We start from the raw sequence: 24,565 nt of genomic DNA, 5'->3' as shown, positions 1-24,565 counted from the left end.
TGCGGGGTGATTGATCTGCAGAAAGGCAAAGGTTAGGGTCGGTCGACCTCGGCCTCGGCGCCCCGAGCGGTGTCGGCGTTTTGGCGGAGTTTCGATCTATTCCAGCGCCTTCTTAACCTTCCCCGGATTCGCTGCGACTTTCTGTCTTTTTATTTCCCAGCGTGTCGTTCACTTGGGAATTTACTATGACGGTCGTACTCAGATTTCAGGCTATTGCTCGGCGGTGGAGTCCTGCCTTGCCTCGCAATGCCTCGCGCATGTCGCCCTGGCGGAGCTTCTCTAGCTCCGTGTCGAGATTGAATGACACGCTCCCCTTATCGGGCATTCGTGTTTTGGACATGACAAGAGTTCTTGCAGGGGTGAGCTAAATTGTGTATTACTCTCCTTTTAGCTCCATACTAATTGATCCGTTTCACAGCCCTATTGTACTCAGATCTTGGGTGACTTGGGGTATGTAGAGCTATTCCAGCTCATACTGGGCTCTTTGCCTCCATTGATTATGTTCTGAAGTATTTGATGTACTAACATGTATAACAGAGCCGATGTCATCAAGGTTGAACACCCCGTACGCGGTGACGATACACGTGCCTGGGGCCCGCCATATGCGCAGTACGAGGATGGTTCATCCAAGACGGGCCCTGGTGAGAGTGCATACTACCTTGCTGTAAGACTATTTAAACAATAGCAACGCTGTTCCATATACTAATTGACTGTAGGTCAACCGCAACAAGAAATCCCTCGGATTATCCTTCCAGCACAAGTCAGGCGTTGAGATCCTGCACAAACTTGCCAAGGAATGCGACGTCTTGGTCGAGAATTACCTCCCTGGTGGCCTTAAGAAGTACGGAATGGACTATGAGACTTTGAAAAAGATCAACCCCAAGTTGATCTACGCAAGTATCACCGGCTACGGTCAAACAGGCCCGTATAGCAACCGTGCTGGATACGATGTCATGGTGGAAGCAGAGATGGGATTAATGCATATTACCGGCGCGCGAGATGGCGCACCCGTGAAAGTGGGCGTTGCAGTTACTGATCTTACTACCGGCCTCTACACCTCGAACGCCATCATGGCTGCTTTGATTGCCCGAGGTCGGACCGGCAGGGGCCAGCATATTGACGCCTGCCTGAGCGACTGCCAAGTTGCTACCTTGTCGAACCTGGCCTCCTCTGCGCTTATCAGCGGCCAGAAGGATTCTGGACGTTGGGGTACCGCACACCGTAAGTAAATGAGCTCTCGAGTCTCCAGCAAGAAGCTAACAGTTATCTAGCGTCTATTGTGCCATACCGAAGCTACAAGACCGCTGACGGTGACATTCTTTTTGGTGGCGGCAACGACCGACTATTTGGTGTGCTTTCTGATCGACTCGGATTCCCTGAGTGGAAAACAGATGCCCGTTTCGTTACGAATAGTGATCGTGTGAAGCATCGCGCCGACATCGACGGGCTGATCGAGAACATCACCCAGCAGAAGACGACGCAGGAGTGGCTGGAGATCTTTGAGGGAAGTGGAATGCCATATGCTGCTGTGAATGACATTCAGGGAACTTTGAATCACGAACACGGTATGGTTTTTTGCAATTGCTTCGTTTAACCCGTCCTAATTCCTATCAATAGTCAAAGCACGAGGCATGATCACGGAGGTCGAGCACCCCGAGTGTGGCCCTATTAAGCTGGTCAACACTCCTATCAAGTATTCTGAAGCGACACCTGGAGTGCGCACGCCGCCTCCCACACTCGGTCAGCACACTGATGAGATCTTGGGAACTATGCTGGAGTATGGGAAGGCGGATATTGCCAAGCTGAAGGCAGAGGGTGTGATTTCATAGACCCCTGTATTTAGAGCGAGAAATTATATATATATGAAGTCATATTGTACATAACCTTTAAATGGATGTTATGATCAGTTGTAATCTTTCCAAGACATTTGGAGGGATAACATGGAAGCATCGGTATCTATGTACGTAGGTGTCATTCATTCCTCAACGCATTACAGCTTAGCCTCCGGCGAATTGAGTAACTTCTCTAGCCCGCTCCGCACTTTACTCGCCATGCCACCCTTTCCGACACGCATGGTCTCTCGCATAACAAAGACATGCGTATATGTTCCAACCATCTTGACGTCCTCCTCGCCCTTTCGGAACACACCAATCTCCCATGTGACACTCGAGGAACCTAGTTTGGCTACGCGCAAGCCCACCTCCAGGATATCTGGGAATGCAACAGAGGCAAAAAAGTCGCAAGTTGTGTTGACAATAAGCCCGATTTGATCCGTGCCGACTGACAAGTTGGATGGTTGGCCTTCGGAGCTCTTGGGAGTCGGGTTGTTCACACTGAAGGGGTTCATGCCGCAATGCTCGATCAGGTAAGAATTGGCGATTGTATCGAAAAGAGCCGTGTAGACGGTGTTGTTCAAGTGCGCGTACATGTCATTGTCGAACCTGAAAGGAACAGTTAGTTCAACCTCCACTATTCCCATGGGGCGTATGCTTATCGCAGCGACTTACCATCTTGTTTGGTGAAGCTGGTGGTAGCCATAGTCGCTGCGCTTGCGGAGCTTCTTGGCTTCGTAATCAGGAGGCGCCATGTTCAAAGGTCAGCAGTGCTAGATAGTGTCAAATAGAAGTCTTCAGTCTCCCCGGATCGGAAGAGTCGCCCACATCGCGTCTCCACAGCCGATAGACCGAGGTCTGCTGGTGATTAGGTAAGCCGGCGACGCAGTGTTCACCTGCAAGTTCACGCCCTTCAATGCCAAGATGACCTGGAGGGTCTAGTTTGACCTTCAGACCCCCAATATGATCCCCATGAAGGGATGTATGGATGTATGGACTAGAAAGGGAACGTGGGGGAGATCCACCGTGCCTGAGCTTATCGCTAATCGCTCCAATTTTTTTTCCCGCCCAAACTTTCTGCCCGCCACATTCAATTTCAAAGATACTGGATCTTTGAACACCATTCCCACTGGCTCCTTCACCCCGAGTAACGGCATATCTTCTACGGCGAGGCAAACTGCCCCTGCCCCCACCACCCCAAATGTCCGTCGTCACCTACAAACCCCCGCCTCCCGACCCTGTCAAGCCGCCTCCCAATGTTGTCGTGACTCCCTGTGACCCGTGGCCTGCACCTTACTATATGGAGGGTGGCCTTCGCCGTGTTAAGCCTTATCACTATACATACAACACCAACTGCAAGGAGCGATGGCGGGGTAGGAACTTGGAGGAAATTTTCCTTTCAGAATTCCGTGATCGAAAGCCAGAATACTACAAATGGGCCCTTGACCAGGGTCTCGTTGCAGTCAACGGAAAGCCTGCTGGTCGGGATACCGTACTCAAGAATGGACAGGTCGTTTCCCACACCCTTCATCGCCATGAGCCTCCGGTGACCGGGCTGCCCATTGGTATCATTCACGAGAGCGAGGATTTGATTGTCATCGACAAGCCAGCCGGCGTTCCTGTTCATTCCGCCGGCCGCTACCACTATAACTCGGTTATTGAGATCATGCGCGCTCAACGTGGCCAGGGCTTCATTCCGAGACCGTGCAATCGCTTGGACCGTTTGACTTCGGGCATCATGTTCATTGGAAAGGATCCCAAAGGTGCTGAGAAGATGGCAGAGGCGCTGAAGCAGCGAACTGTACAGAAGGAGTACCTGGCGCGTGTCAAGGGCAAGTTCCCCGATGGCATTGTTGTTTGCGACCAGCCCATTATGCAGGTCAGCCCCAAGTTGGGTCTAAATCGTGTGCGCGCTACTGGCAAGACTGCCACAACCAAGTTCCGCCGTTTGGCTTATTATCCTCCTGAGGCTTCAGTGGCCTCTGCGGAAGAGCATGAGTCTGTTCGCGCCGCCACTCCTCCCCCGGTCGTCTCCAATGAGGACGAGGGATACAGTATTGTGCACTGCTTCCCGCTTACGGGCCGGACACATCAGATCCGAGTGCATCTCCAATTCCTCGGTCATCCGATCAGCAACGACCCCATCTATTCCAATCGTCGTGTCTTCGGTCCAGACCTGGCCCGGAACGAGACTACTGGAGAGCGCGATGAGGAAATCTTGGAGCGCCTTCACCGGATGGGCAAGACTGAGATTGCGGAAACGGCGACCTACCGCAACCATTTCACCGCTGCTCCTAACGTGCCCGTGGATACCGATCCGTCCATCGTTGCGAATATCATGTCTCGCGAGCAACAAGCCGCCGCGGAGGACTACGAGAAGCGCAAGGGCGAGCGTCTGTCCGGCGAGGTTTGCGATGTCTGCGGAACAGAGCTTTACTCGGACCCGGGTGTCCATGAGTTGGGTATCTACTTGCATGCCGTCGCTTACGCCGACAAGGATGGCAACTGGGGATACCGAAGCCCGATGCCTCACTGGGGAATGCCCCCGCCTGGCCTGGACGGGCCTTGTGAGGTTCCTGATTGGGTCCCCGGCGAGGAAACTGTCATCGGCCATGGAACCGTCCCTGAGATTCGCGATGATGATTATGATGCCACCGGTGACAAGAACCCTGCCATGAACGGCACTGTTCTTGTTGAGGGTGTCGGCATGGTCAACCTTGATGACCCGAGACATCATTTGAATGGAACTTCGGCGGGTGAAGTGCCCCAGTCCCAGGCTGAAGCATCTACTGCAGCTTAGGGCCGGTGAATTCTGTCCTTCCATTTTCTTTGGAGTTACGATACCATATGATTGGCCTGGCATCAAGAAGATACCCTTCCGAAAGTGGACATCGAAGACTGAACTCAACCATAGCATTTCCGGTGCATAAAATTGGGTTTCCTTCTTTATCTTACTAGTTCATAGAATCTGAATAGACTTTAGCGCTTCAAGATATACAATTGATATCTTTTGACTGAATGATAAATCCCAAGATTAATCCATAACGTGGTCGGTAAGCGAGTGACGTACCCTAAAACACCATAGTAGATGCAACAATGTTTCTCAGCAACCATAAGTTCCTTCTTCTCAATATATATAATCCTACTTAATTAGAGCATTGAAAGTCTGGTAAAAAGGTCTAGGTTGATTCCATCCTAATGTGACAACTTTTACCAAGTATACACTGTCATTTTGTTGAGATTTGGGATGTAGTTCATCGCATTTACTATGGTGTTTAGGGGTGCGTCACTCGCTTACATGCGTCACTCGCTTACCGACCACGGTATGGAGTGAGATGAGGATTTTCAGCTCGGGGCCATGAATCTCCGCCGTAAGATTTTAGCTCGCAAATCTCGGATCTGGGTATTCAGGCTGAACGTCCCGCTGTAGATAGCCATCTCTCTAGTTACCCAAAACGCATCACTTCCATCTCCTCTTCAAGACTTCAAGACTTCAAACTAAAAACTGCAAAATGTCAAACCCTCCCTCATCCAACGTCCTCATGGACTTCCTAAACGGCTCCTTCAACGGAGATCCCGCCGACGCCCGAGCATTCTGCGAACGCACCATGACCCCCAACTTTGTCCGCCTCCAAGCCGGCGGCGACAGAACGGACTTCGAGCGGTCCGTAGAGAAAATTGCCCATTTCCGCGCGAACGGCAAATGGGATCCGTCGATGAAGTTCTTCGCGCAGGACGGAAACAAGGTCTCTGCCCGAGTTGTTGGTGACGTGCAAATTGGGGATGAGCCGGCGAAGAAGTTGGAGTTGATGATTATGGCGGAGATGAATGAACAGGGACTCTTTGAGAGGATTTGGGAGCAGATTGCTGAGTATACTACAGGGGAGGAATAGACTCGTCAATTGTATGAGCCCATGTATAGTCTATGTGAGGTGGATCACAGTTGTATGGGCTATTTAGGTCGATGTACAGTTTGGATCTCCGAAGCTCACCACGGGGAATTGCTTTGGGGACGACTGTGGCAGACACTTCTGGAGAAGCCACCAGCGTGATATGTACACAGATATCTACCGTTCAATCATGGGTTGCGAGGAAGCCTACAACATAGAACCTAGTATTCTTTAGCCTTACTCTATTTCACAGAAGAGCACGCTAATCTCACGTGGTTTCTGGAATACCGAAGGATTCGTGAAGCACCATAACTTACCGATGTACCTATTCGCGGTGGTGGCGAAAATGGTCTAGCTTGGGGCGGACGAACTCGTATCTCGTATGAGCGATTAGCAGAGCCCGTATAAACAGTAAGAACAGGGAAGGGGGCTTGGGGTGGTCATCTGCTAGGAACAGACCAGATGAGGTCATAACGGGGGCTGTTCAGGAGTCACGTTGTGGGGAAAGTTGAGAGTTGCGGGGATCACAAAGACCAAATCGAAACCTTATATCGATCGTTGGGGGCCAATATAATGCCCACCCCCGGGCTTGTTCCGATCATACCCTATTTATACACCTTTCATGCATAATGCCTACTCAATTTCATGTCTCCGAAGAGTCCTTAGGCCACCATTACAGCGTGGTCACGGCCGACGATCAAGGGGGAAAGCATCAATTTTACGTAGAAAATGCCCCGGGAGCTTCGAAGAAGCCGGATCTCACGTTCTACGATGGTGCCGACAATACCGGTTCACTCATTGGGCTTTCCAAATTTCCTCGCATCACAAACAACTGCGAGGTCAGATTAGTCGATGAGCAATCAAACGAGGACTGGGTGCCTGTGACGAAAAGAGGTTTCATGTCTATGAAATACACCTTTGAAATCCCGGCCGGATGCAAACAGGGTGCTTTGACATGGAAGAAGACACGGTCAATGGGCAGTGGCTCCAGTCCGTATGGAAACATGAAGTTAATTGACGAGAAGAGTCACAATGTTCTTGCGGTCTTCTCATCGGATTCTTTCTCGTTAGTCACTGGTCGACTCGATATGTGTCAAGACCAAGGGGGCTCGTTCGATCGATGGGCGCTTATCACAGGGATGGCTGTTCGAGAAAAACAGCGGCGCCATACCATTGGAACAGTGAGATCAAAGGAAAATGTGTACACTATGGGTGCAGCGGGTGGTGGTATGGGAATGGGTGCAATGGGTGGAATGGGTGGCGGTGGGGGGTGCTAGTCTGGCCATTAACGTCTAAGTATTTCTACAAGCTGTGAGATGAAGTGATAAATCGAAATAAGATGGAACATCTTGAGCTATCTAACTCAAGGCTATACGAAGAAGTGAAACCAAAAAGTGCAAAACTACCGCCTCCATCAACAGCATTTCAACTTCTCCTTCTCAGTTGTTCGAGGACTTGCAGGATGTGCAGTAGTTGAGCGTAATGTGACAACTGTTAGACAGGTAAGTAGAACCACATTGGTCGACACTATCGTTGTCCTTCATATATTCGACACTAGTGAAGAGGTCAGTTAGCATACGCCACTGAAGAGGGATTCGAATGACTTACGCGCTCTTGATTTGAGTTCCAGTCATACCAAATCCGTAGTCATCACACTCGAAAATGGCAGTGCAACCAGCCTGTCCGAATGTGAAAGCGTTCAAGATGCCACCTTTGAGGCTGGCAGTGTATGCAGTATACTCGTCGTATACACGGTCATCGTCGTATTTTTCCCAAGCCCTAGTACAAGCATCGCCGATGGAGCCACAGTTGCTGGATCCCTTGTCGTTACCGGCAGTTTGGCTAGGGTTAGCGGCTTGCAGTGTAACGGCCGAGCCGGCGGGCAAAGTGAATGCATATTTCTTGCCCTGAACTTCACCCCATTCGATGGTCTGAGAGGCATAGGACAGGATTTCACCATCTGCCTCCGTCGTGGTAACCGGCGTGTAGAGAAGCGAGTCCACCGTTGACGCCGGGACGTTTGTCGTTGGAGAGATGCTGGACGGGAATATCGTGTATTGGAAGCATTCTCCGGAGCTAGCGCTTGTTGTAGCGTAGTAGGTTTGTCCACTAAAGACGGTGCTGCATTCACAATACCCTCCCGATTGAACCTCCGGACCCCCTTCAAATATGCACATGGGATCCTTCACTGCCGTGCTGGATGAAGTAGCCGAAGATGTGAGCGTACGAGTAGCCCTCGGAGTAGTTGATGGGGAAGAAACGGGTGATGGAGACGATGACAACGATGAAGAAGCTGTTGAGGATGATGATGAAGACTCTGTGGAAGCGGATGACGATAAAGATGAAGATGAAGATATCTTCGACGTCGACCTGGTTGAGAGAAAGGCACTCGAGCTTCTAGTTGATGCTGAAGTTGAAACAGGAAGGCTAGTCGATGACACTCGCCCCGAGCCCGTGTTGGTTGCATATGGGTTGGGAGTAGATGGATATACAGAGGCCGTTCTGGCAACGGAAGTGGTGCGCCGGGCACGGCAGGACTTGATCTTGGTGCTAGTCGATAGTGAAACAGAGCTGGCACGCGAAGACGAGCTGGAGCTTGGAATAGATGTTGAGCTCGGAGTCGATGTAGAGCTGGGGGTAGGCGTCGAGCTAGGAGTGGAGCTCGAGCTTGCTGACGAGGTCGGGCTAGACGATGATGTAGAGCTCGATCTCGAGCTCGGTGAGGATGTGGAAGTAGAAGACTCAGGAGTAGAGGTTGAGCTTGACGAAGATGATGTTGAGGTAGATGAGGATGAAGATGAAGATGAATCAGTGGAGGACTCCGACGATGTGGTCGAGGTCGATGACTCTGACTTGCTAGTCGAGTTATCGTCATCATCTCCTCCATCTCCATCCCCATCACCACCACCACCACCTCCTCCTCCTCCTCCTCCTCCTCCACCGCCGCCACCGAACAGCCCGCCAAGGCCAGACGAAATGCTTGACAAGCCACTGCTCAGGCCGCCAGCAGCGGTGCTCAAAGCTGAAGAGCTACCATCGGACAAAGCACTGGAGACAGAACTATAGATAGAATTCAACCCAGATGTGACCTTTGAAACGGAACTGCTGCTAGTTCCCCCAGATGGGGTATTACTGCGAGCAGAACCAATCGCAACAAGCAGAGCATTTGCGTTTGACTCGGTAGGGTCATTTTCGAACGATTGAACGGCGCTAGTAGCCGATGCAACGACAGAGCTCCATGATGAAAGGGCAGAAGTTGGAACAGATGTCACCGACGCACCTGACTGACTTCCACCGCTGGCTACGGTAGTTGTTTGTCCATTCGGAAGAATACCGACAACGCTGACAGCCACGCTAGAGGACCCGCTGGCAGTGTAGATTGTCTTGGTGGAAACAGCAGTGGGTGCCGAAGTCGCCTTTCCTGGACCGACGCTTCCTCCATTTCCTCCAGCAGAAGAAGATGATGATGCAGGGGAGGATAGAATCGGGGATGATGGCGCGGATGAAGAAGATCCAGAGGAAGAAGCTTCGGAAGAAGACTGAGAAGAAGAGCTCTGAGAGGGCGGGCCTGGAGAAGATTGGTCCGAGGAAGAACGGACCTGCGACGTGGTCAAAGTAGATCCTTGTCCATTATTGGTCTTTGAAGTGTATCCAGGTGGTATCAATGCACTCGACTTGATTTTCTGCGAAGCCGAGCTACTTGGCTGGCTATTGGTAGAGCTGGTCGATGGTACAGACGACGAAGTGCTGGAAGAAGGAGTTTCTGACGAAGACTGGGAGCTAAGCAGATCTAGCGAAGTGGTCGAGGTGCGGGAATGAGAGGAAGTACTATGGTTATGATGAGACGAATGGCTTGAGATAGAGGAGAGATCGCGCTTCGGTACAGAGCCCAGAGAGCCTAGCGCAGTGCTGCTAGCCCAAACGGCAAGAAGTAGCAGTTGTCCTGGTTTGAGCAACATGTCGTTGTAAGTTGGCAGGGTTCACAAGACTCTGCTCCTAGGGAAATAAAATCGAGGTAGCGGGATGGGAATTATAGATTTCTATTCAACCAAAAATGCTGAATCCTTTGCATGCCAATTGTGGTCCTGAAGATTTCTTGAGCCTGATAGGGCGTTTTCGGCTTTCGTCCTGTAACATGGAGGCGTTGGGGGCTATAAAAACGGACTACTAAACAGGGTAGTCGAGTCCAATTTTATTCAATCTCCTTTGAACATCATTGGAAGTCGTACATTGACAGGACCACGCATATTTGGGGCCAAAGAGTTTCGAAGGAATGCTTATGGTGGCTAGACGAGATAGTGTTAAGTAGGATCGACTATCCGTGAAACAAATTAACTATACCCACTTGTACTGTTTCGGATCCTGCAAGTTCATCTTGAGACCAAAAGTATAGAAATCAGGAACGCTATGTTGTGATGGGCAGCCACTATCAGGGGCTCAAGTCAACCCAGTCCGTCACCTTATTGAGCTTCACCATGTGAATAGTTATACAACGCAGAGTATTCAAAGATGACTCTACGGATCCTTCTTGTCTATGTGTTTCCCGCCCACAACTTAGCTATCCAAACTGTTGATCAATCTCAGGCTATCAAAAGATCAAGAATAGAGCTTGTGACCAAACTACTGGAAGCTAGTCTCTTCCTTCCATGTGCAAGCTACCCTTGCAACCCCTGTGGCAAACATCATGCTTATTCCCCTGCTTTCTTGCGGGCCTTATCCCCGAAGGATCGAAATCTAGTCCTCTTCATGAATTACTCTGAGTAAGATTTAACAAGTTGCTGCTCCACTTTGGCCCCACTTGTTTTATCCTTTCGCACTGATCGCCATACGTTGGGGGCCATCCACGCATCTCATCCGGCCCAGTTACCTTCGCCCCGATCGTCGCAAAGCCCCTGGCAGTTAGTGCTTATTCTATGCCTAGTTCTTATCCAGGATATGCACCCCTGAGCTTGTGGCGCATAGTCGACGTGCAAAAGACAATTAAATTCCATACTTTACTCTGAAGGAAGTATACCTGGGCACTTTTATTACATGTTGCCCACCCGGTCAACAATCATCTGAGCTGCTGATTCGAAATCGGCATCTACTATCACATTATCCAAGCCCGAATTTTCGATCTTGGACAAAAGTCAGTTTCAACAATACAGATGAAACACGTATCCATTCACACTTACTAGCTGCAGCGCCTGTGGGCAATTCGTACCCTGGAGGCGGACTACGACTGGGACCTTGAAGCCGCCTGTTGCATTGGCGGCCGCAACGATCGACTCGGCGATCATATCGCAGCGCACAATGCCTTGCACTCCGTCAGCGAGGTTCTTGTCATGTTTAGGAAGACGAGAGCTCACCGCCATAAATATTCACAAGAATCCCCTTAATCCGCGAATCGTTGTTGAGTATCTCAAAAGCCTTGCTCAATGTCTGTTTCGTCGCCCCTCCACCGACATCGAGGAAATTAGCGCACTTCCCACCGTATAAACTAATCAAATCATTGGTTGCCATTGCAAGACCGGCTCCATTGACGATGTTCCCGATATTGCCATCTAGCCGAACATAAGACAGACCCAGCTTCGAAGCCTGGTACTCCACTTCTTCCTCCGGTGACCTTTCTTCAAGACTAAAGAGTTCTTCTTGTCGGAACCTCGCCGCGTTATCAAAGCTGAACTTAGCGTCGAGACAAATAAATTTTCCATCATGAGTGCGAACAAGAGGGTTAAGTTCAAGAAGCGTCGCATCTTTCTCTCGGAAAAGTTTGATCATCTGATGGAGAATCTTGTCCACCACGACCATCTCCTTATCAGAGAAGCCGAGCTGTGCTTGGATATAGGATATTATCTCTGTAGTGAGGCCAGTCGGTAGATGAAACCAGAACTTTTGCAGTTTGTCAATGTTAGACTCGATGTTGGTGCCTCCGACATCCGAAATCAGGAGGACTGGCATGCCTCGGCCGCGATCAAACGTTAGCGCAAGATAGAATTCATCGGCGACATCAACGGCTTTGTATATATATAGCTTGTTCACGAATAGGCCACCGGGTGGCGTTTGCTTTGTCGTTAGATGATACCCGAGCATCTGAGAGGCATTTTCGTATGCTTCCTTGGGCCTGGGATCGGGGTTAGCTTTGGTCACTCGCTTCTTGGTCTGGGGCTAACCAAGTAACAATTCGAACCCCTCCTTTTCCGTCACTATCATATTTCCCTTTACCTCGTCCTCCAGCAAGTACTTGGGCCTTGAGAACCGATGGTGCACCTAGTTAATGTAAGCAAATGCAACCCTATCTAGGAGGCATACTAAAGAAGGCGACTTACTGATATCCGATACTACCTTACGAGCCTCCTCCGCGCTGGTGACCACAAGTCCATTGGGCACAGGTATATTGAACTAACGACTGTAAGCCAAGCCGAATAATATGATGAACCTCCCGAGGACAGCTCACATCTCGGAGCAGTTTGTGCGACTGATACTCCAAAAGGTTTAAATGTCGCACTTGCATCTTGAAAGGGCCATGATGCTATACACCGATCAGCAAGTCTCTACTCAAGATGGAAGATGTCTCGTACCCCTTGGAAGAGACGCGAGAGTGTGCGTCGGCCAATCATCTGGACTCTGACTGAAATTCGAGGCTTTTGTTTCCCGATGTCTTCTTGTTGAAGTCCAAGTGAGGGTAAATGGAGGTGCTCTACGATGACATCAACATGAATGTCATCTGGCGCGTATTGAGTTTGTGGGGTGAAAGCCTAACGTCAAGGGAATTTTGGGTGAACCACGTCTTCCGCTGCTTGCCGCATAACAAAACCGACGGAATTGTTTCCCGGGTTTTGTCTCTGATCTGAACCCATCGAGTTTTTGTGACACAGAACTCAACACCCTGAGCGTTGTTTCCTGCTCGAGCCAATTTGGCGGCGTTGGCACCTCATTGGCACCAAGGTGACCTTTGCGCATCTCACTCTCCCATTCCGTGATCTTCTTAGTCTAATAAGTCCGTTCACCTCATTGATGAATGGTCCGCTATAGGCGATAATTCTCGTTCAGCTCAAACGTGATTTATGGAAACTACATCATCCCGTTCTGTTATATGATTAGAAGGAAGTATTGCCAAGCGTTACTAAGAAGAGCGGCCCGACAATCAAAGCAAATACCATGAATACTGCCCTTGCCTTTTTTTAATGCAGTCTAAAATTGTCCAGAACTTCAACGGGTGCTAACGTAGGCATCTCTTGACATGAGGGGGTTTTGTAGAATAATCACCTGAGATAGACACCCGTTGCTGTATGGATATAATTGCTTATACCGCCTTCCTCTTTCCTTCCCTTTTATTCTGGATGGTTCCCATAACTGCATTGTCCGTGCCTCGCCACGCCATTCAGAAGGAGATTTGCAAATTTAACCTGGATACAGGTTCCGCCCGAGATCATCAATTAATACCTCACGTATGCATCATATATGCATCATACATTCACCGAGCAATTAGCCTTCGTCTTTACCAGTCAGCCACCTAGCCAGCTGCATTCTGTCCCCTCTAAAAGCCTTCATACATCTATTTGGAATATTGTCGGCTTTGAACCTCGTGCGTCCATGGGCTCTTGGTATTTGCCGTACTTCATCCCCGTAAGATAAGCCGATGCGATATTGGACCTCAGCCCCTAAATATCAAGCGTATAGCCAGGATGCAATTGATTGCAAATGTACAGTACTCAGGAGACTCGAAACGACAGGGTCCTGGGATTGCACAGTACTTACTGCTTTGGAGGATCCTTGCGACAGAGAAATGATCGCGGGATGCGGGGGGACTCACCTTTACGGCGAACGCATCTGGAGCGAAACACGACAACTATGCCAGCCACCTTCGGGGAAATGCGGAGCTTGTCTTCCTTGTAAATCGACAGCACTAGTCACCTCAGGCAATACAATGAGTAATGCAACTCCACCGTGCATCCGCTGCAAGCTCATGTAGAAATGACTTGCACCATCCAGGGCAGACTTGCATCCCAGTCCAATTCCTCATTGTCCGAACCGAACCGAACCATCGAAGTTCGAACATGACTTCCATCAAGTTTCAGGGAATGCAGGAACCCAGCGCTGATTTGACCGATAAACGGCCGCGAGCAATTAGGTTCACGCCGTCTCCCATGCATCCTCGGTTAAGTCGCGCACGAGTCACAGGAACGTGTCCTCCACAATAACGCAGTTCTTTGGACCGAACGTTCCAGCCACTGCATTCCATTACCTGCACGCAACCATTAAGGATAGATCGTCGAATCTACACGATTCGATCCGAGAGTCGTGTCCCCGGCCCCACCTGCTAGTGGCGATTGATGTAGCTCACATTCTAGTTCGCGAGCTAGCTGGTCAATGTGATTGTACTTTTGCCATATCTCATTTGAATACCATGTCAGGTCCAATCGCAGTTGGATCCTGGCAAGTGGCGGTGTGTCAGAACCGGACTCAAGGAAGTCGTAGGTTTGCGAATGGTTTTACTTTTGACTAAATGTGGAGCTGACGAAAGATCGATCCATTTCCCGCGGACGCTTTTGGTAATCGGTATGTCTCTCCGTCCTTAGCGGGGATTTCTTGCTCCCCTTTAAATCCTTTGAATATAGCTGGGCAGGAACCCCGTGTGGACAGTTTGATTCCCACTATCAAGTTCTCCCCGCGGTTTGTTGGTGTCCTTTAAGTGTCCCTTCGTCATGCGGTTTTTTTCTAGCTCCGGAGCTACTGTTCCTACTTCCCCGGCTTCGCACAAGGAAGATACATTGCGTTCATGGACCAAGCTTGATTCAGTTGTCCAAAAGGGCTGTGTTGACCTGGATGGAGAAGCCCTCGATATCGCAAGCGTGGCTGCAGTTGCTCGGTATTCAATCATCAACTTCTCCTAACCCATAAAAGTTTAGCTGACCACTTAGAAAGTAATGGCTGCGGCGCTCAAGTATCCAATGATCCCCGAGTAGCTCAAAAGGTTCTCGCGGGCGTCCAGACTCTGACCGAGTACCTTGCCAAGGGATACTCTATCTACGGTAAAATCCAGGCGGCATCACGAGAACGGCCAGCCAACTAACACATCTCTAGGAGTCAACACTGGCTTTGGGGGTAGTGCAGATACTCGCACAACAGACACCATGCGACTCCAAGAGTCTCTTCTCCAGCTAACCCAGGCAGGCATCCTGACGAGCAGCGACTGTACCTCCCGAGTGGGAGATTACAACCTGGGCTCCCACGCGATGCCAGTCGCATGGGTACGGGCCACCATGCTCGTACGATGTAATCACCTCCTCAGAGGCCACTCAGGTGTGCGGCTGGAGATCATCGAAGCCATGTTGAAGATGCTACGAGAGGGCTTCACACCTCTCGTGCCCCTGCGAGGCTCGATCTCTGCTTCGGGCGATCTGATGCCTCTTTCCTATCTGGTTGCGGTGCTGGAAGGGAATCCGGATATCAATGTTCACTGGGATTGCAAGCCAGAGGCGAAGGTTGTGTCGACAAGCACTGCTTTAGAGATGACTGGGATTAAGCCATTCGTGCTCGGGCCGAAAGAAGGACTGGGTCTCGTGAATGGAGCAGCTGCCTCTGCAGCTGTTGCATCTTTGGCGGCGCATGAAGCGAGTCAACTTGTTATTTTGGCTCAGTCACTAACTGCAATGACATGCGAGGCCATGATGGGCAATGCGGAGAATTATCACGAGTTTCCTGCTCGGATCCGGCCTCATCCTGGACAGATTGAAGTCGCCGCCAATATTCGCAACGGGCTTGACGGCTCGAAACTTGTTGAAACTTCCGATAGAAAGGATCGCTTCCGGCCGGGGCTTATCCAAGATCGATATGCGCTTCGGGGGGCATCGCAGTGGCTCGGGCCCGTGGTGGAGGATCTTGGATTGGCTGTGCAGCAACTCACTATCGAGCTCAACTCGACGCAGGATAACCCGGTGATCGATTCAGAGACGCAAGAGGTTTACTCTTGCTCCAATTTCCAGGCGGCTTCTGTCTCTGTGGCCATGGGAAAGGTACGCGAGGGCCTGCAAATGGTGGGTAAGCTCTTGTTCAGCTACTCGTCGGAGCTTATAAACCCCGATATGAACAAGGGCCTGCCGCCCAACCTGGCGGTTGATGACCCCAGCTTGTCATTCACGATGAAGGGAGTCGATATCTCCATGGCTTCGTACATGTCGGAGCTTGGATTCTTGGCCAATTCTGTAACATCGCATGTCCAGTCTGCTGAGATGCATAACCAGCCGATCAATTCTCTTGCCCTAATCTCTGCTCGCTATACTTTGCAGGCCGTTGAACTTGTTTCAATGATGAGTGCAGCTCAGCTGTATGTCGTGTGTCAAGCTCTTGATCTACGACTGCTGCACGAGACTTTTCTGAATGAGCTGGATAGTGTGGTGCAGACGACGCTGTCAGAGCTGTTGATCTCGACAGACAAGGAGACCATGGGATTGCTCCAAGCTGGCATCATCAAAGCAATCCGAGCATCATGGAAAGAATCCGCACGCGCAGACCTATCATTCCGGATCCAAGGATTATCAACCGTCATGGCCCCCATCCTGTTAACACAGTCCAAAAATTTGAACGTCGAAGACCCTATCGCCATGATCGAATCAGTGCAGAAGCGCATCTCCCAGGATGCACAGTCACTGTTTGAGGTGACCCGCAGCCGGACAATGTCGGGCGAACTAAACGCTGAATCATCGCTCGGGTCGGCTTCGAAATCTCTCTACTGCTTTGTGCGACGTGATTTGAACGTTCCGTTCCACTGTGGTCTCTTGGAGCACCCTACGATCGATAGCAAGACACCTGGTGTGCCACAACGCCCGCGGAAGACAATCGGGTCCTGGATCTCGATCATCTACGAGGCAATCCGTGATGGCAGAATTCGGGCTCCTCTGAGTTAAGTGATGATAACGACCTTACATTCTACATGCATGATAGAGATCTCATAGATCGGTAAAGTTTCAAGATTGGATGTATAGATGAAATCAAGATTGCAGTTTACAAAAGATTAAGCGCCAAATTTCTAATTACCCATAGATGCACCTTATATGAACACAATACCCAGACCCGGGAATCCCAATCAATGCCATGCGCCCCATCCAATGATGTATGTATAACCCAGAAGAATATATAACGAATGAACAATATACGTAAGATCCAAACCTTACTAGGTGACAAACTTCGGCTTGCGACACTTACCTCTCTGCTTGATGGCGGCATCGACTCGCCACAACATCGTCCCTGACATGATGCCCGGTTTGGGAAGTCCACGGAGAGCCCAGCCGGATGTTGTACAGCGACCGTGCTCGTCGACGCGATACTGCATGCATTCTGAAGAGCGGGCGCAGTGCTCGGCGCATTCATACATGGAAGCTGGCGTAGACGGGCCCAAGTAGGCGGCATGGTTGTCGCCATCGGGGGCATTATTATCCCAGTCATCGCTGACGCTTGTGAGCATAGGGCGGACGAAATTTCTGAAGATGTCACCGTAGGTGAGGAAGGTTCGATTATCCTGAATCCAAAAAAAATGTAAGCAACCAGAACACGGATAAGTAAAAGCGAAAGAAATTTCAATTCCTTACATTTGAGAACCACTCCTGATCGAACTTCCACATTTCCTCGACGTCGGCTGGCGTCATGTGGTGGAATGTAAAAGGAGGAAAGCACCATTGCGGTGTACCAAAGCCCTCGCCGAGAGCATCCTGCTCCCAGACCGACTGGGTCGTAACATGGGGCCAGGACCAGGTCAATCCGATGCCTGCTTTGGCGAGAGCCATGCCCAATACACAATCGCCTGCCCATTCGCGATCGGTGATCTGGTTCCATTCTTCGGCGTGCTTGGTATAGAAATCGGCGACCGCATGCATCGCCGCGTTTGAAATCACGAAGCCCGACCCGCCATGCGCAAAAGTAGTATCACCGATCATCATCTGGTTACCGAGATACAACTTCTCTTTGGAGTCGTAGTTCTCCAGCCAAGCAAGTAGATTCGGCCAAATCGGGTAAGTGTCGGCTTCGAGGAAGACATACCACTTGGCATCGGGCCGGTGGGCTCGGGCCTCTTGGATCATCGGTAAGAACTTCCACTTGTCGAGCTTCCAGCCCGGATTGTCGCTCATACCAGAAGCACTATTCGCGACTTTAGTATGATCCTCATCGGTCAAAGCTGCACGACCACCTTGGCGGGCGCGGTTATACAGAGCAAAATCATTGTTGGAGTAGAGAGTTTGAGAGACGTTGCGGAAGACATCCAGCGTTCGCAGGCCATCAATCTCCTCCTCGAAATCCGATACGATTAACTTGTTCGGAATGCATCGGAGTGTGGTACGGATATGCACTGGGAGTTTGTGTTGCGCTTCCGTGATTCCTGTCTTGATCACGACCAGGATATCGTCAATGCCCGGCAGCGGGTGGCATGTCGAAGCTTTCTCGGCAGGCGGGGCGGCGGTAGCCGAAGTGGAAATGGTAGAAGTAGCTTCAGTTTCGTTGACGGTTCCGAAAGAGGCCGGCTCGAGTACAACCTGTGTAGTATCGCCAAAGCCGGCGTTTAAATGCAAGAACAAAGTAATGAGAGCAAGCGGTATCAGGATGGGCACCCAGCGCCCGTAGCGAGCGGGGAGGGTAGGCATCGTGCAGGGAAGGGGATTGAAGAATCAAACCCCCATTTCGATGCTCAAGAATATGGAACTGAAAGAAGCCAGACTTGATCAGACAGGTATGACAGGGTCGTCCAGACGCTTTAAGTCTTACGGCCCGTGGGGGCTTGTTTCGGGGGCCTGTCTGAGCTGATCTCTGGCGCGACTGCCTACGCTACGCTCGGTTCAGTAATCGATGGGTCAATCCAGAAGGGTCCGGTTTTGTCTGCATCGTTACCTGGTTCCGGCACCGAAATCTCTTCGCTGGCATTCCGTGGATTGAACCATCACAATTGCAACCGTCTGTGTCCTGTATCCTGTGTCTTATGTCCCGTGCCCTAAGTCCTGTGTCCTATGTCCTATTCGGGGTCTGCGCTTCATCTATTTCTCCTGTCTTACGTAGGTCACGCCACGAGGGCCCCTGGGATGTGGGTCTGGCGATCAGTAGTCGTCATTCTTCCCGAGCAGCATTCTAGTTAGTGTACTTATTTTGGTTAGTTTAAGAGGTTGGGGCTATTTCCAGCAGTTCCTGGAAAGCGTGGGGATCCGGGAGGGTCCGATAATAATTTACGAGTACATATCGGGATGTATAGGCGTCTTTTACAGGGGCCTCGAATCAATTGGGCAGATATGGAAAATCATAACAATTGATACGGTAAGACATCCAGGATTTTTGAATTTTTGTTCATTCCAGAGAAATTTCTCTTGCTTCGCCCGGTGACCAGACGTAAGCCGCACATGGCATGCCATGCACAATCCTTGAAATTCGTTATCGCCAGAGTGATATTATCACTACCGTACAAAAACCCCGACCCTCTCGTGCTCCTGCAAATACCACACCGAAAAAAGGAAACAGAACTTTTGGGTTCATTCCATTTAAGCCTCGGTGGTGACACGGCCCTTGGGGTTGGTGACCTTGACACCGAGAGCCTTGGCCTTGGCGAGGATGTCGACGCGCTTGCGGGAGGAGACGGCGTGGCCGATCCTATTTCGCTGTTAGTAGTGTTTCTCGGTGGTAAACTCGCAGGCAGAACGTACTCAGCAGCGTAGGTGCGGTTGTGCATCAGGAGGAGCTCAACGTCCTTGGGGTTGTGGACGAGGAAAGCCTTGTGGCCGGAGGGCATCATGTGGCGGGTCTTCTTGTTGGATCCGTAACCGATCTATCATTGTCGGTTAGCGATGGTCGCGCAGTTTCTTCATGGGAGGGATGCGTACGGAGGGCATGGCAATCTGGCCCTTGAAGCGGCGGCGGACGCAGTTATCGATACCCTTGGGCTTGCGCCACGAGGGGTCGACGCGCATGAACCGATCACTCTGGTGGCGAGTGAAGCGGTTGGTGCCTGTAGGGAGTCAATGTCAGTCCTTCATTCGATATCCTGGGTCGTTGTCGTTTTTTTTTTTTTTCAAGGTCCGTGGATAAAATCGCCCTTCAACCACAAAGAGTGTGTCGCCCTGCCGAAAATATTCTCACGGCGTTGTCGTATTCCTCCTCTTACTCCTTCGAACTTTTCATCTCGTCGACGGGTCGAAGGGCGATGCTATCCAGGTTGGAAACGGGGTCGGTCGGGGATCGGTAACATACGCTTCTTCACGATGGGGATGTGCTTCTTTGCGGCGACCATCTTGGGAAAGCTGTCAGTATGCGAGTTGAGGATAGCGAAGAAATGATAACGGAACTCACTTTGGCGGTGTTGTAGGGTCTCGCCGGGCGTTCGAGAGTTGTCGAGTCGGATTGAAATCAATCTCGAAAACTTCACACTGGCGCGGACGAGTGGGCGGTCCACACTAGTGCGCTTCTAGCGTTCTAAGCGAACAAGGTGTGCTTATGTCAGCGTAGGGTTTGCATGTGGTATGCCCTGCCAAGACTTCCTGTTCGGGATGGCCGTGTCTTGTATACAAGAAGTACTCTGCTGAATAAAGTATGGCTTTCATTCGATTTTCTTGCTAGAAATACATTTACACCTGCCATTGAAGGCTCACTTTTTCTCCCTGTCGCTCACCGCTCTTTAGCATTTGCTCCAGGATCTCCAAGTCCGCCAATGCAGCCTCGGGCGACTGTCTCTTCTCAACCGGGCGACCGTTGACAATGGCTGTGGCAAATTCAGCAACTTCAGGGCCAACCCCCTTGCCATCAAACTCAATGTGGTTAACTACACCATTCACGGTCACATCGTCATCCTTCAAAGTCACAACGCCTTTCTCGCAGGCAAACTCGAAGGTGCTATCGCTGAACGGCGATCCCCAAGATAGAGAAATGATACCCGTAGCACCAGATCCAGTTTGAGCGACAGCGTCCACTGTATCAACCGGGGGAAGGTAGGCTTGCTGCAACTGGGACTGTGCAGACAAGGAAGTGATATGCTCTGAGCCTAAAATCAGACGTAGGCCAGCAGTCATATGCACTCCTCCATCCAGGAGGAAGCCTCCCTGGTACTCAGGCACTTTACGCCAAGCAGTTTCTGGGAAGGTGTAAGCATAATCAATCATTTGGGAAGATATTGTGAAAGACATACGGTAGTACTTGTTATCCTCCTTGACCAAGTTCTGGACATTTACCCGGAAGTGCTTCACTTTGCCCATCTTCCGCACCTGCTCAGCCGTGAACAGATACTTGGTCAAATACCGGAAGTTCTCGCCGACAGCCCAGAACGTTTTCTTTGGGTCAATATTGGCCGCGTACCATTCCAGGAGTTCTTGGGCAGTTGCGACGTCCTTGGCGATGGGCTTTTCAGACAAGACATGCTTACCAGCGAGAAGCGCCTTCTTGATGAACTCGGGTTGAATAAGAATGGGAAGACTATGGGCTATTAGCTTGATCTTCTTTCAGCGTTTTCAGATGCCAATATGTATGACGTACGCAATGATTACAGCGCCGATGTCTGGACGAGACAGCAGATCGTCGAACGAGTTGCCAGCTCCAGCGTCCTCCGAATAGAGATCAATACCGGTTGTGCCCTTCGCAAGAGTCTGTGCTGACTTAAGGGACCGCGAGTAGATGGCCTTGAGCTCAAAGTTCGGGGCAGCTTGAACAGCAGGCTATACAGGATGTCAGTGGAATTTGGAGCTAAAGCAGATCACCCTTCACATACAAGATGCTGCTCCTTGGCGAAATGGCCTGTTAGTTTGTTAGTTGAAGATGTTCATGACGATTTAGGGAAGACACTTGCCACTTCCGATGATTGCTACACCGATAGACATGTTTCGGTTGGTTTTCAAATTTGTATAAAGGAGTTCAAGGGGTTTAGAAGACGAGAGATTCGAGATCACTCTATGAGATGTCATGCAGGGACTGCCCTAGAGTGGTGGGTTTATTTTGAGTCCACCGGGAACCCGACGTGTCCACCATCGCGGGGTCGGGGAAGGTCCAACCTACTCCCGAGTCTCGGCATCTCCAACTCTACCATATCACAGGTTCGAGGTGGATTCATTGTCCTATTTCACTGTTCTTATCCTCTCGTTTATAAACTGGATTTATTGGCCTCATTGTTTTCCTGGTTTACAATTATCTCGTAGTTACAAGAAGTAAAGATAGAGATGTAGACCATTGAACATGCAACGCTTGCCAGGCCGGTCTCATTCCAGCGCTTGAATCTTCAAATCTGCTTACATGTGCATACCAACCCTGATACAACTCATGAGTACCATTTCTCCGGCTATCAATCTATCAGTTGACAGCTATGACAATCATGCATGACGTAGGACTTAAAGAGCGCTCCCGGTGATCTATATGCAATATATACCAACCTCGGGAACCAATGACGTGACTTTCTTACAGTACCCCTTCAATACCTGGAGGTTCTTAACTTGAGAGCTATTTGAATGCATCAAAATACTGCCCAGGTGGGCATCAACATTATATCAAAGCAGTGGGAAATACCACAGAATTCCCTTGGTGTTCTTGGAAATGGGGGCTCTCCCGTGCTAGACTCCAGGGCTGGAGCCTCAAACGATTAACTGCGCATACAAAGCATACAAAGCATACAAAGCACCATCCACCACAGGTGCATAAACCCCATATATAAAACGCCAACCAATAAAAGAACAATGCAAACCGGGAATCGAAAAATCAAGCCTTATCGAATCCAAGACGCCCACCCATACCTATCATGAAAGTGTCCAATCATAGCAGTCATAACACAACAAAACAAACCAACACAACGAAGACCCTCACTTACTGACCAAAGCCCGCAACCTATCCACACGGGCCATCGCCTTCTCCAACCTCTCCAGCCGACTCCGCTTCTCGACATCCCGCCGCTCGAGCACCGCAACCCGTTCCTCCAACTTTGCGCGGGCCTTGCGCTCCTGCGCCACCATTTCATTCGCTTGACTGAACAATTGAACCGTCAAATCCTCCAGCTCCGTGCTCGCCTGCGTAAGCTGTGTCTCGGCCGCCTTGCGCAGTCCCTGCTCGCGTGTCAACGCATCCTGTAGCTCGGAGGTATTGTCGCTGCTGGCTGGGGATGCCACCTGCGGGAGTGGGGTGATGGGGACGGTCGGGGTGGTTGGCACAGGCGTGCTTGTAGTGGCGCTGCTGCGGCGGTAGGGAAGCAAGGAGGTGAGGGTCGCGAGGCGGCTCTGCTGCGCTTGTGGGGAGATATGCGCCGATGTCTCGGGGGACACGGGGGTCGGGACTTGGGTTGGTGAGAGGGCGCGATCTGTGTGGGAGGATGTTGGTGGTTGGGAGGAGCTGCTTCGGGGTGAGGTGTAGGCGGCGTGTGCTGAGCGTAGTCGGTGGACTTCTTCTTCGTAGTCGGCGAGTTTCCCGGCTGTTTGAAGTTAGTGGATTGGTCTTGGGTTGGCTATTCGAATAGTGGTTCCTGAATGGGCTAAGTCGCCGTTGTTCTTGTTGTTGTTCTTGTTTGGGTATGGAGATGCGCTTAAAGATCGAGGTATGGTGCACACTTACCAGTAAGCGCGGCGCGCTCGTTCAACTCCTGGACATGTCCCTGTAGCTCCAGGATCTGTTGCTGCACCTCGGAGGGATCATGGCAGTCACCACTGCCGCCACAGGCCGGACAGATCTCGGTCAAGACAGTCGTCATCGCAGTGGGCGATCCGACAAGAGTGGTGGTCGTGAGGGTAGTCGTAGCCGACATGACAACATGGGGAGATTACCCCGGCTTTCAATAGATAAGTTAAACCGAGGTTAGAGAAAGCAGTAACCAGCACTTGAGGTGCAAAGTAGCCAGAAGATAAGCGGTCAGGAATCAAACGGTCATGAAACACGATTCATTTCCAGCGCCGGGCGAGTCTTTGAAGGGGTTCATCAACTCCATACCTGCGCCACCGGTTTATTTACCCAATGGGCTGGGCTGCCCGGCTCTGCGTGTCTCAGGCTTTGAATTTTTTTTAATTTCTCATTCTGACATCTAGACTATAATGATTGCCATCCTTACTCGATGCTAATTTAATTTACAGTGATCGAGTTCTCAAGTTCTAGCGTCATCATAAACAAGCCCCCGCCGTGGAGCCTCCCTGTGACTGACATTCCACTGTCACAAGATGCACCACATTTTTACGCTCGTGGACATTGGACTAATCCGAATTGGCATATCGCTGGGTCCTAGTGCCCTCCACAACTATTTATATCGCCCTTGCTGGAGCTATTTCTTGACCAATTGTCTCTGGGAAAAGTGTACCCCTTAATACACAAGTTTACGGAGTATCGATTATTGAGATGCGGGGAGGATGTGTGCAAAGTTCAGTAGTTTCCTCACGCCCCCTGTCCTTTCTGTCTCCCCTAGCAAGGGGGAGACAGGCCCACGAGGGTCTGGCGCTAGCGAGGGGTCTCGGTGCTGGGACTCCACAGCGGAAAAGCGGTAGGGCACGTACCTCATCCGGGGTGCAGACTCGTGGAAGCATCTCGATGTCCTAGAAATTGATCGAGGCGGTCTGGTTTCGCATTTGAGAATAAAAACTTTGTGACGGAAATTATCGCTCGTTATTTTCGAATTTTCTCTCCGTCCGGTTTCTTTCACTGCCAAGATTGGTCCGGTCACGAGCCCTAATGCTACGGCAAGCGAATTTTCTCCGTGCGAGAGCAATTCTATGTCAATGAAGACTGCATTCCAATCTAAAATGAGAACTAGGAAGGGCAAAATGGTGGTTCTATCATTCCTCGGGCGAATGACAATACCGGGTTGAGATGCATGCGGCTTTGGGCACTGAGAGGAAAGGAAAATTCAAGGGAACATAGAGATTCATTGTCATGTTATGA

The 24,565-nt window shown here is 50.6% G+C and overlaps 11 protein-coding genes across 11 annotated transcripts; 5 read left to right on the top strand and 6 right to left on the bottom strand.

Moving 5' to 3' along the window:
* Nucleotides 1-185: 185 nt before the first annotated feature.
* On the top strand, nucleotides 186-1,829 carry N7443_002490 (CaiB/BaiF CoA transferase family protein; the record flags this gene model as incomplete). Its single annotated transcript, XM_056882546.1, has 6 exons — nucleotides 186-359; nucleotides 419-450; nucleotides 538-664; nucleotides 717-1,221; nucleotides 1,272-1,565; nucleotides 1,618-1,829. 6 exons carry the CDS (start codon nucleotides 186-188, stop codon nucleotides 1,827-1,829), a joined length of 1,344 nt encoding a protein of 447 aa, XP_056744387.1.
* A 161-nt stretch (nucleotides 1,830-1,990) lies between these two features.
* On the bottom strand, nucleotides 1,991-2,587 carry N7443_002489 (acyl-CoA thioesterase; the record flags this gene model as incomplete). Its single annotated transcript, XM_056882545.1, has 2 exons — nucleotides 1,991-2,441; nucleotides 2,508-2,587. The coding sequence occupies 2 exons, from the start codon at nucleotides 2,585-2,587 to the stop codon at nucleotides 1,991-1,993; spliced, it is 531 nt and encodes a 176-aa protein (XP_056744386.1).
* Nucleotides 2,588-3,033: 446 nt separating this feature from the next.
* On the top strand, nucleotides 3,034-4,632 carry N7443_002488 (uncharacterized protein; the record flags this gene model as incomplete). Its single annotated transcript, XM_056882544.1, has 1 exon — nucleotides 3,034-4,632. The coding sequence occupies one exon, from the start codon at nucleotides 3,034-3,036 to the stop codon at nucleotides 4,630-4,632; it is 1,599 nt and encodes a 532-aa protein (XP_056744385.1).
* A 712-nt stretch (nucleotides 4,633-5,344) lies between these two features.
* On the top strand, nucleotides 5,345-5,725 carry N7443_002487 (Pseudouridine synthase RluC/RluD; the record flags this gene model as incomplete). Its single annotated transcript, XM_056882543.1, has 1 exon — nucleotides 5,345-5,725. The coding sequence occupies one exon, from the start codon at nucleotides 5,345-5,347 to the stop codon at nucleotides 5,723-5,725; it is 381 nt and encodes a 126-aa protein (XP_056744384.1).
* A 626-nt stretch (nucleotides 5,726-6,351) lies between these two features.
* N7443_002486 (uncharacterized protein) lies at nucleotides 6,352-6,999 on the top strand (the record flags this gene model as incomplete). The annotated part of the gene is made up of 1 exon (XM_056882542.1): nucleotides 6,352-6,999. The coding sequence occupies one exon, from the start codon at nucleotides 6,352-6,354 to the stop codon at nucleotides 6,997-6,999; it is 648 nt and encodes a 215-aa protein (XP_056744383.1).
* Nucleotides 7,000-7,161: 162 nt separating this feature from the next.
* Nucleotides 7,162-9,681, bottom strand: N7443_002485 (uncharacterized protein; the record flags this gene model as incomplete). Its single annotated transcript, XM_056882541.1, has 4 exons — nucleotides 7,162-7,276; nucleotides 7,331-7,798; nucleotides 7,859-7,918; nucleotides 8,543-9,681. The coding sequence occupies 4 exons, from the start codon at nucleotides 9,679-9,681 to the stop codon at nucleotides 7,162-7,164; spliced, it is 1,782 nt and encodes a 593-aa protein (XP_056744382.1).
* Nucleotides 9,682-10,749: 1,068 nt separating this feature from the next.
* Nucleotides 10,750-12,321, bottom strand: N7443_002484 (succinate--CoA ligase subunit beta; the record flags this gene model as incomplete). Its single annotated transcript, XM_056882540.1, has 7 exons — nucleotides 10,750-10,839; nucleotides 10,897-11,018; nucleotides 11,071-11,825; nucleotides 11,875-11,971; nucleotides 12,031-12,103; nucleotides 12,159-12,233; nucleotides 12,283-12,321. The coding sequence occupies 7 exons, from the start codon at nucleotides 12,319-12,321 to the stop codon at nucleotides 10,750-10,752; spliced, it is 1,251 nt and encodes a 416-aa protein (XP_056744381.1).
* A 1,869-nt stretch (nucleotides 12,322-14,190) lies between these two features.
* N7443_002483 (uncharacterized protein) lies at nucleotides 14,191-16,611 on the top strand (the record flags this gene model as incomplete). The annotated part of the gene is made up of 5 exons (XM_056882539.1): nucleotides 14,191-14,263; nucleotides 14,323-14,377; nucleotides 14,427-14,573; nucleotides 14,630-14,736; nucleotides 14,789-16,611. The coding sequence occupies 5 exons, from the start codon at nucleotides 14,191-14,193 to the stop codon at nucleotides 16,609-16,611; spliced, it is 2,205 nt and encodes a 734-aa protein (XP_056744380.1).
* Nucleotides 16,612-16,877: 266 nt separating this feature from the next.
* On the bottom strand, nucleotides 16,878-18,339 carry N7443_002482 (uncharacterized protein; the record flags this gene model as incomplete). The annotated part of the gene is made up of 2 exons (XM_056882538.1): nucleotides 16,878-17,222; nucleotides 17,293-18,339. The coding sequence occupies 2 exons, from the start codon at nucleotides 18,337-18,339 to the stop codon at nucleotides 16,878-16,880; spliced, it is 1,392 nt and encodes a 463-aa protein (XP_056744379.1).
* Nucleotides 18,340-19,221: 882 nt separating this feature from the next.
* N7443_002481 (60S ribosomal protein eL32) lies at nucleotides 19,222-19,967 on the bottom strand (the record flags this gene model as incomplete). The annotated part of the gene is made up of 4 exons (XM_056882537.1): nucleotides 19,222-19,330; nucleotides 19,384-19,505; nucleotides 19,561-19,685; nucleotides 19,928-19,967. The coding sequence occupies 4 exons, from the start codon at nucleotides 19,965-19,967 to the stop codon at nucleotides 19,222-19,224; spliced, it is 396 nt and encodes a 131-aa protein (XP_056744378.1).
* Nucleotides 19,968-20,301: 334 nt separating this feature from the next.
* On the bottom strand, nucleotides 20,302-23,444 carry N7443_002480 (uncharacterized protein; the record flags this gene model as incomplete). The annotated part of the gene is made up of 5 exons (XM_056882536.1): nucleotides 20,302-21,142; nucleotides 21,203-21,381; nucleotides 21,435-21,460; nucleotides 22,521-23,114; nucleotides 23,255-23,444. The coding sequence occupies 5 exons, from the start codon at nucleotides 23,442-23,444 to the stop codon at nucleotides 20,302-20,304; spliced, it is 1,830 nt and encodes a 609-aa protein (XP_056744377.1).
* Between the last annotated feature and the right edge of the window lie 1,121 nt (nucleotides 23,445-24,565).

The sequence above is a fragment of the Penicillium atrosanguineum genome, assembly GCF_028827265.1.
Source record: "Penicillium atrosanguineum strain IBT 20685 chromosome Unknown utg000002l_segment0_segment0, whole genome shotgun sequence".
NCBI classification, from domain to species: domain Eukaryota; kingdom Fungi; phylum Ascomycota; class Eurotiomycetes; order Eurotiales; family Aspergillaceae; genus Penicillium; species Penicillium atrosanguineum.
The sequence above is the reverse complement of the archived record's forward strand: the minus strand, read 5'-3'. Positions and strand labels throughout refer to the sequence as shown.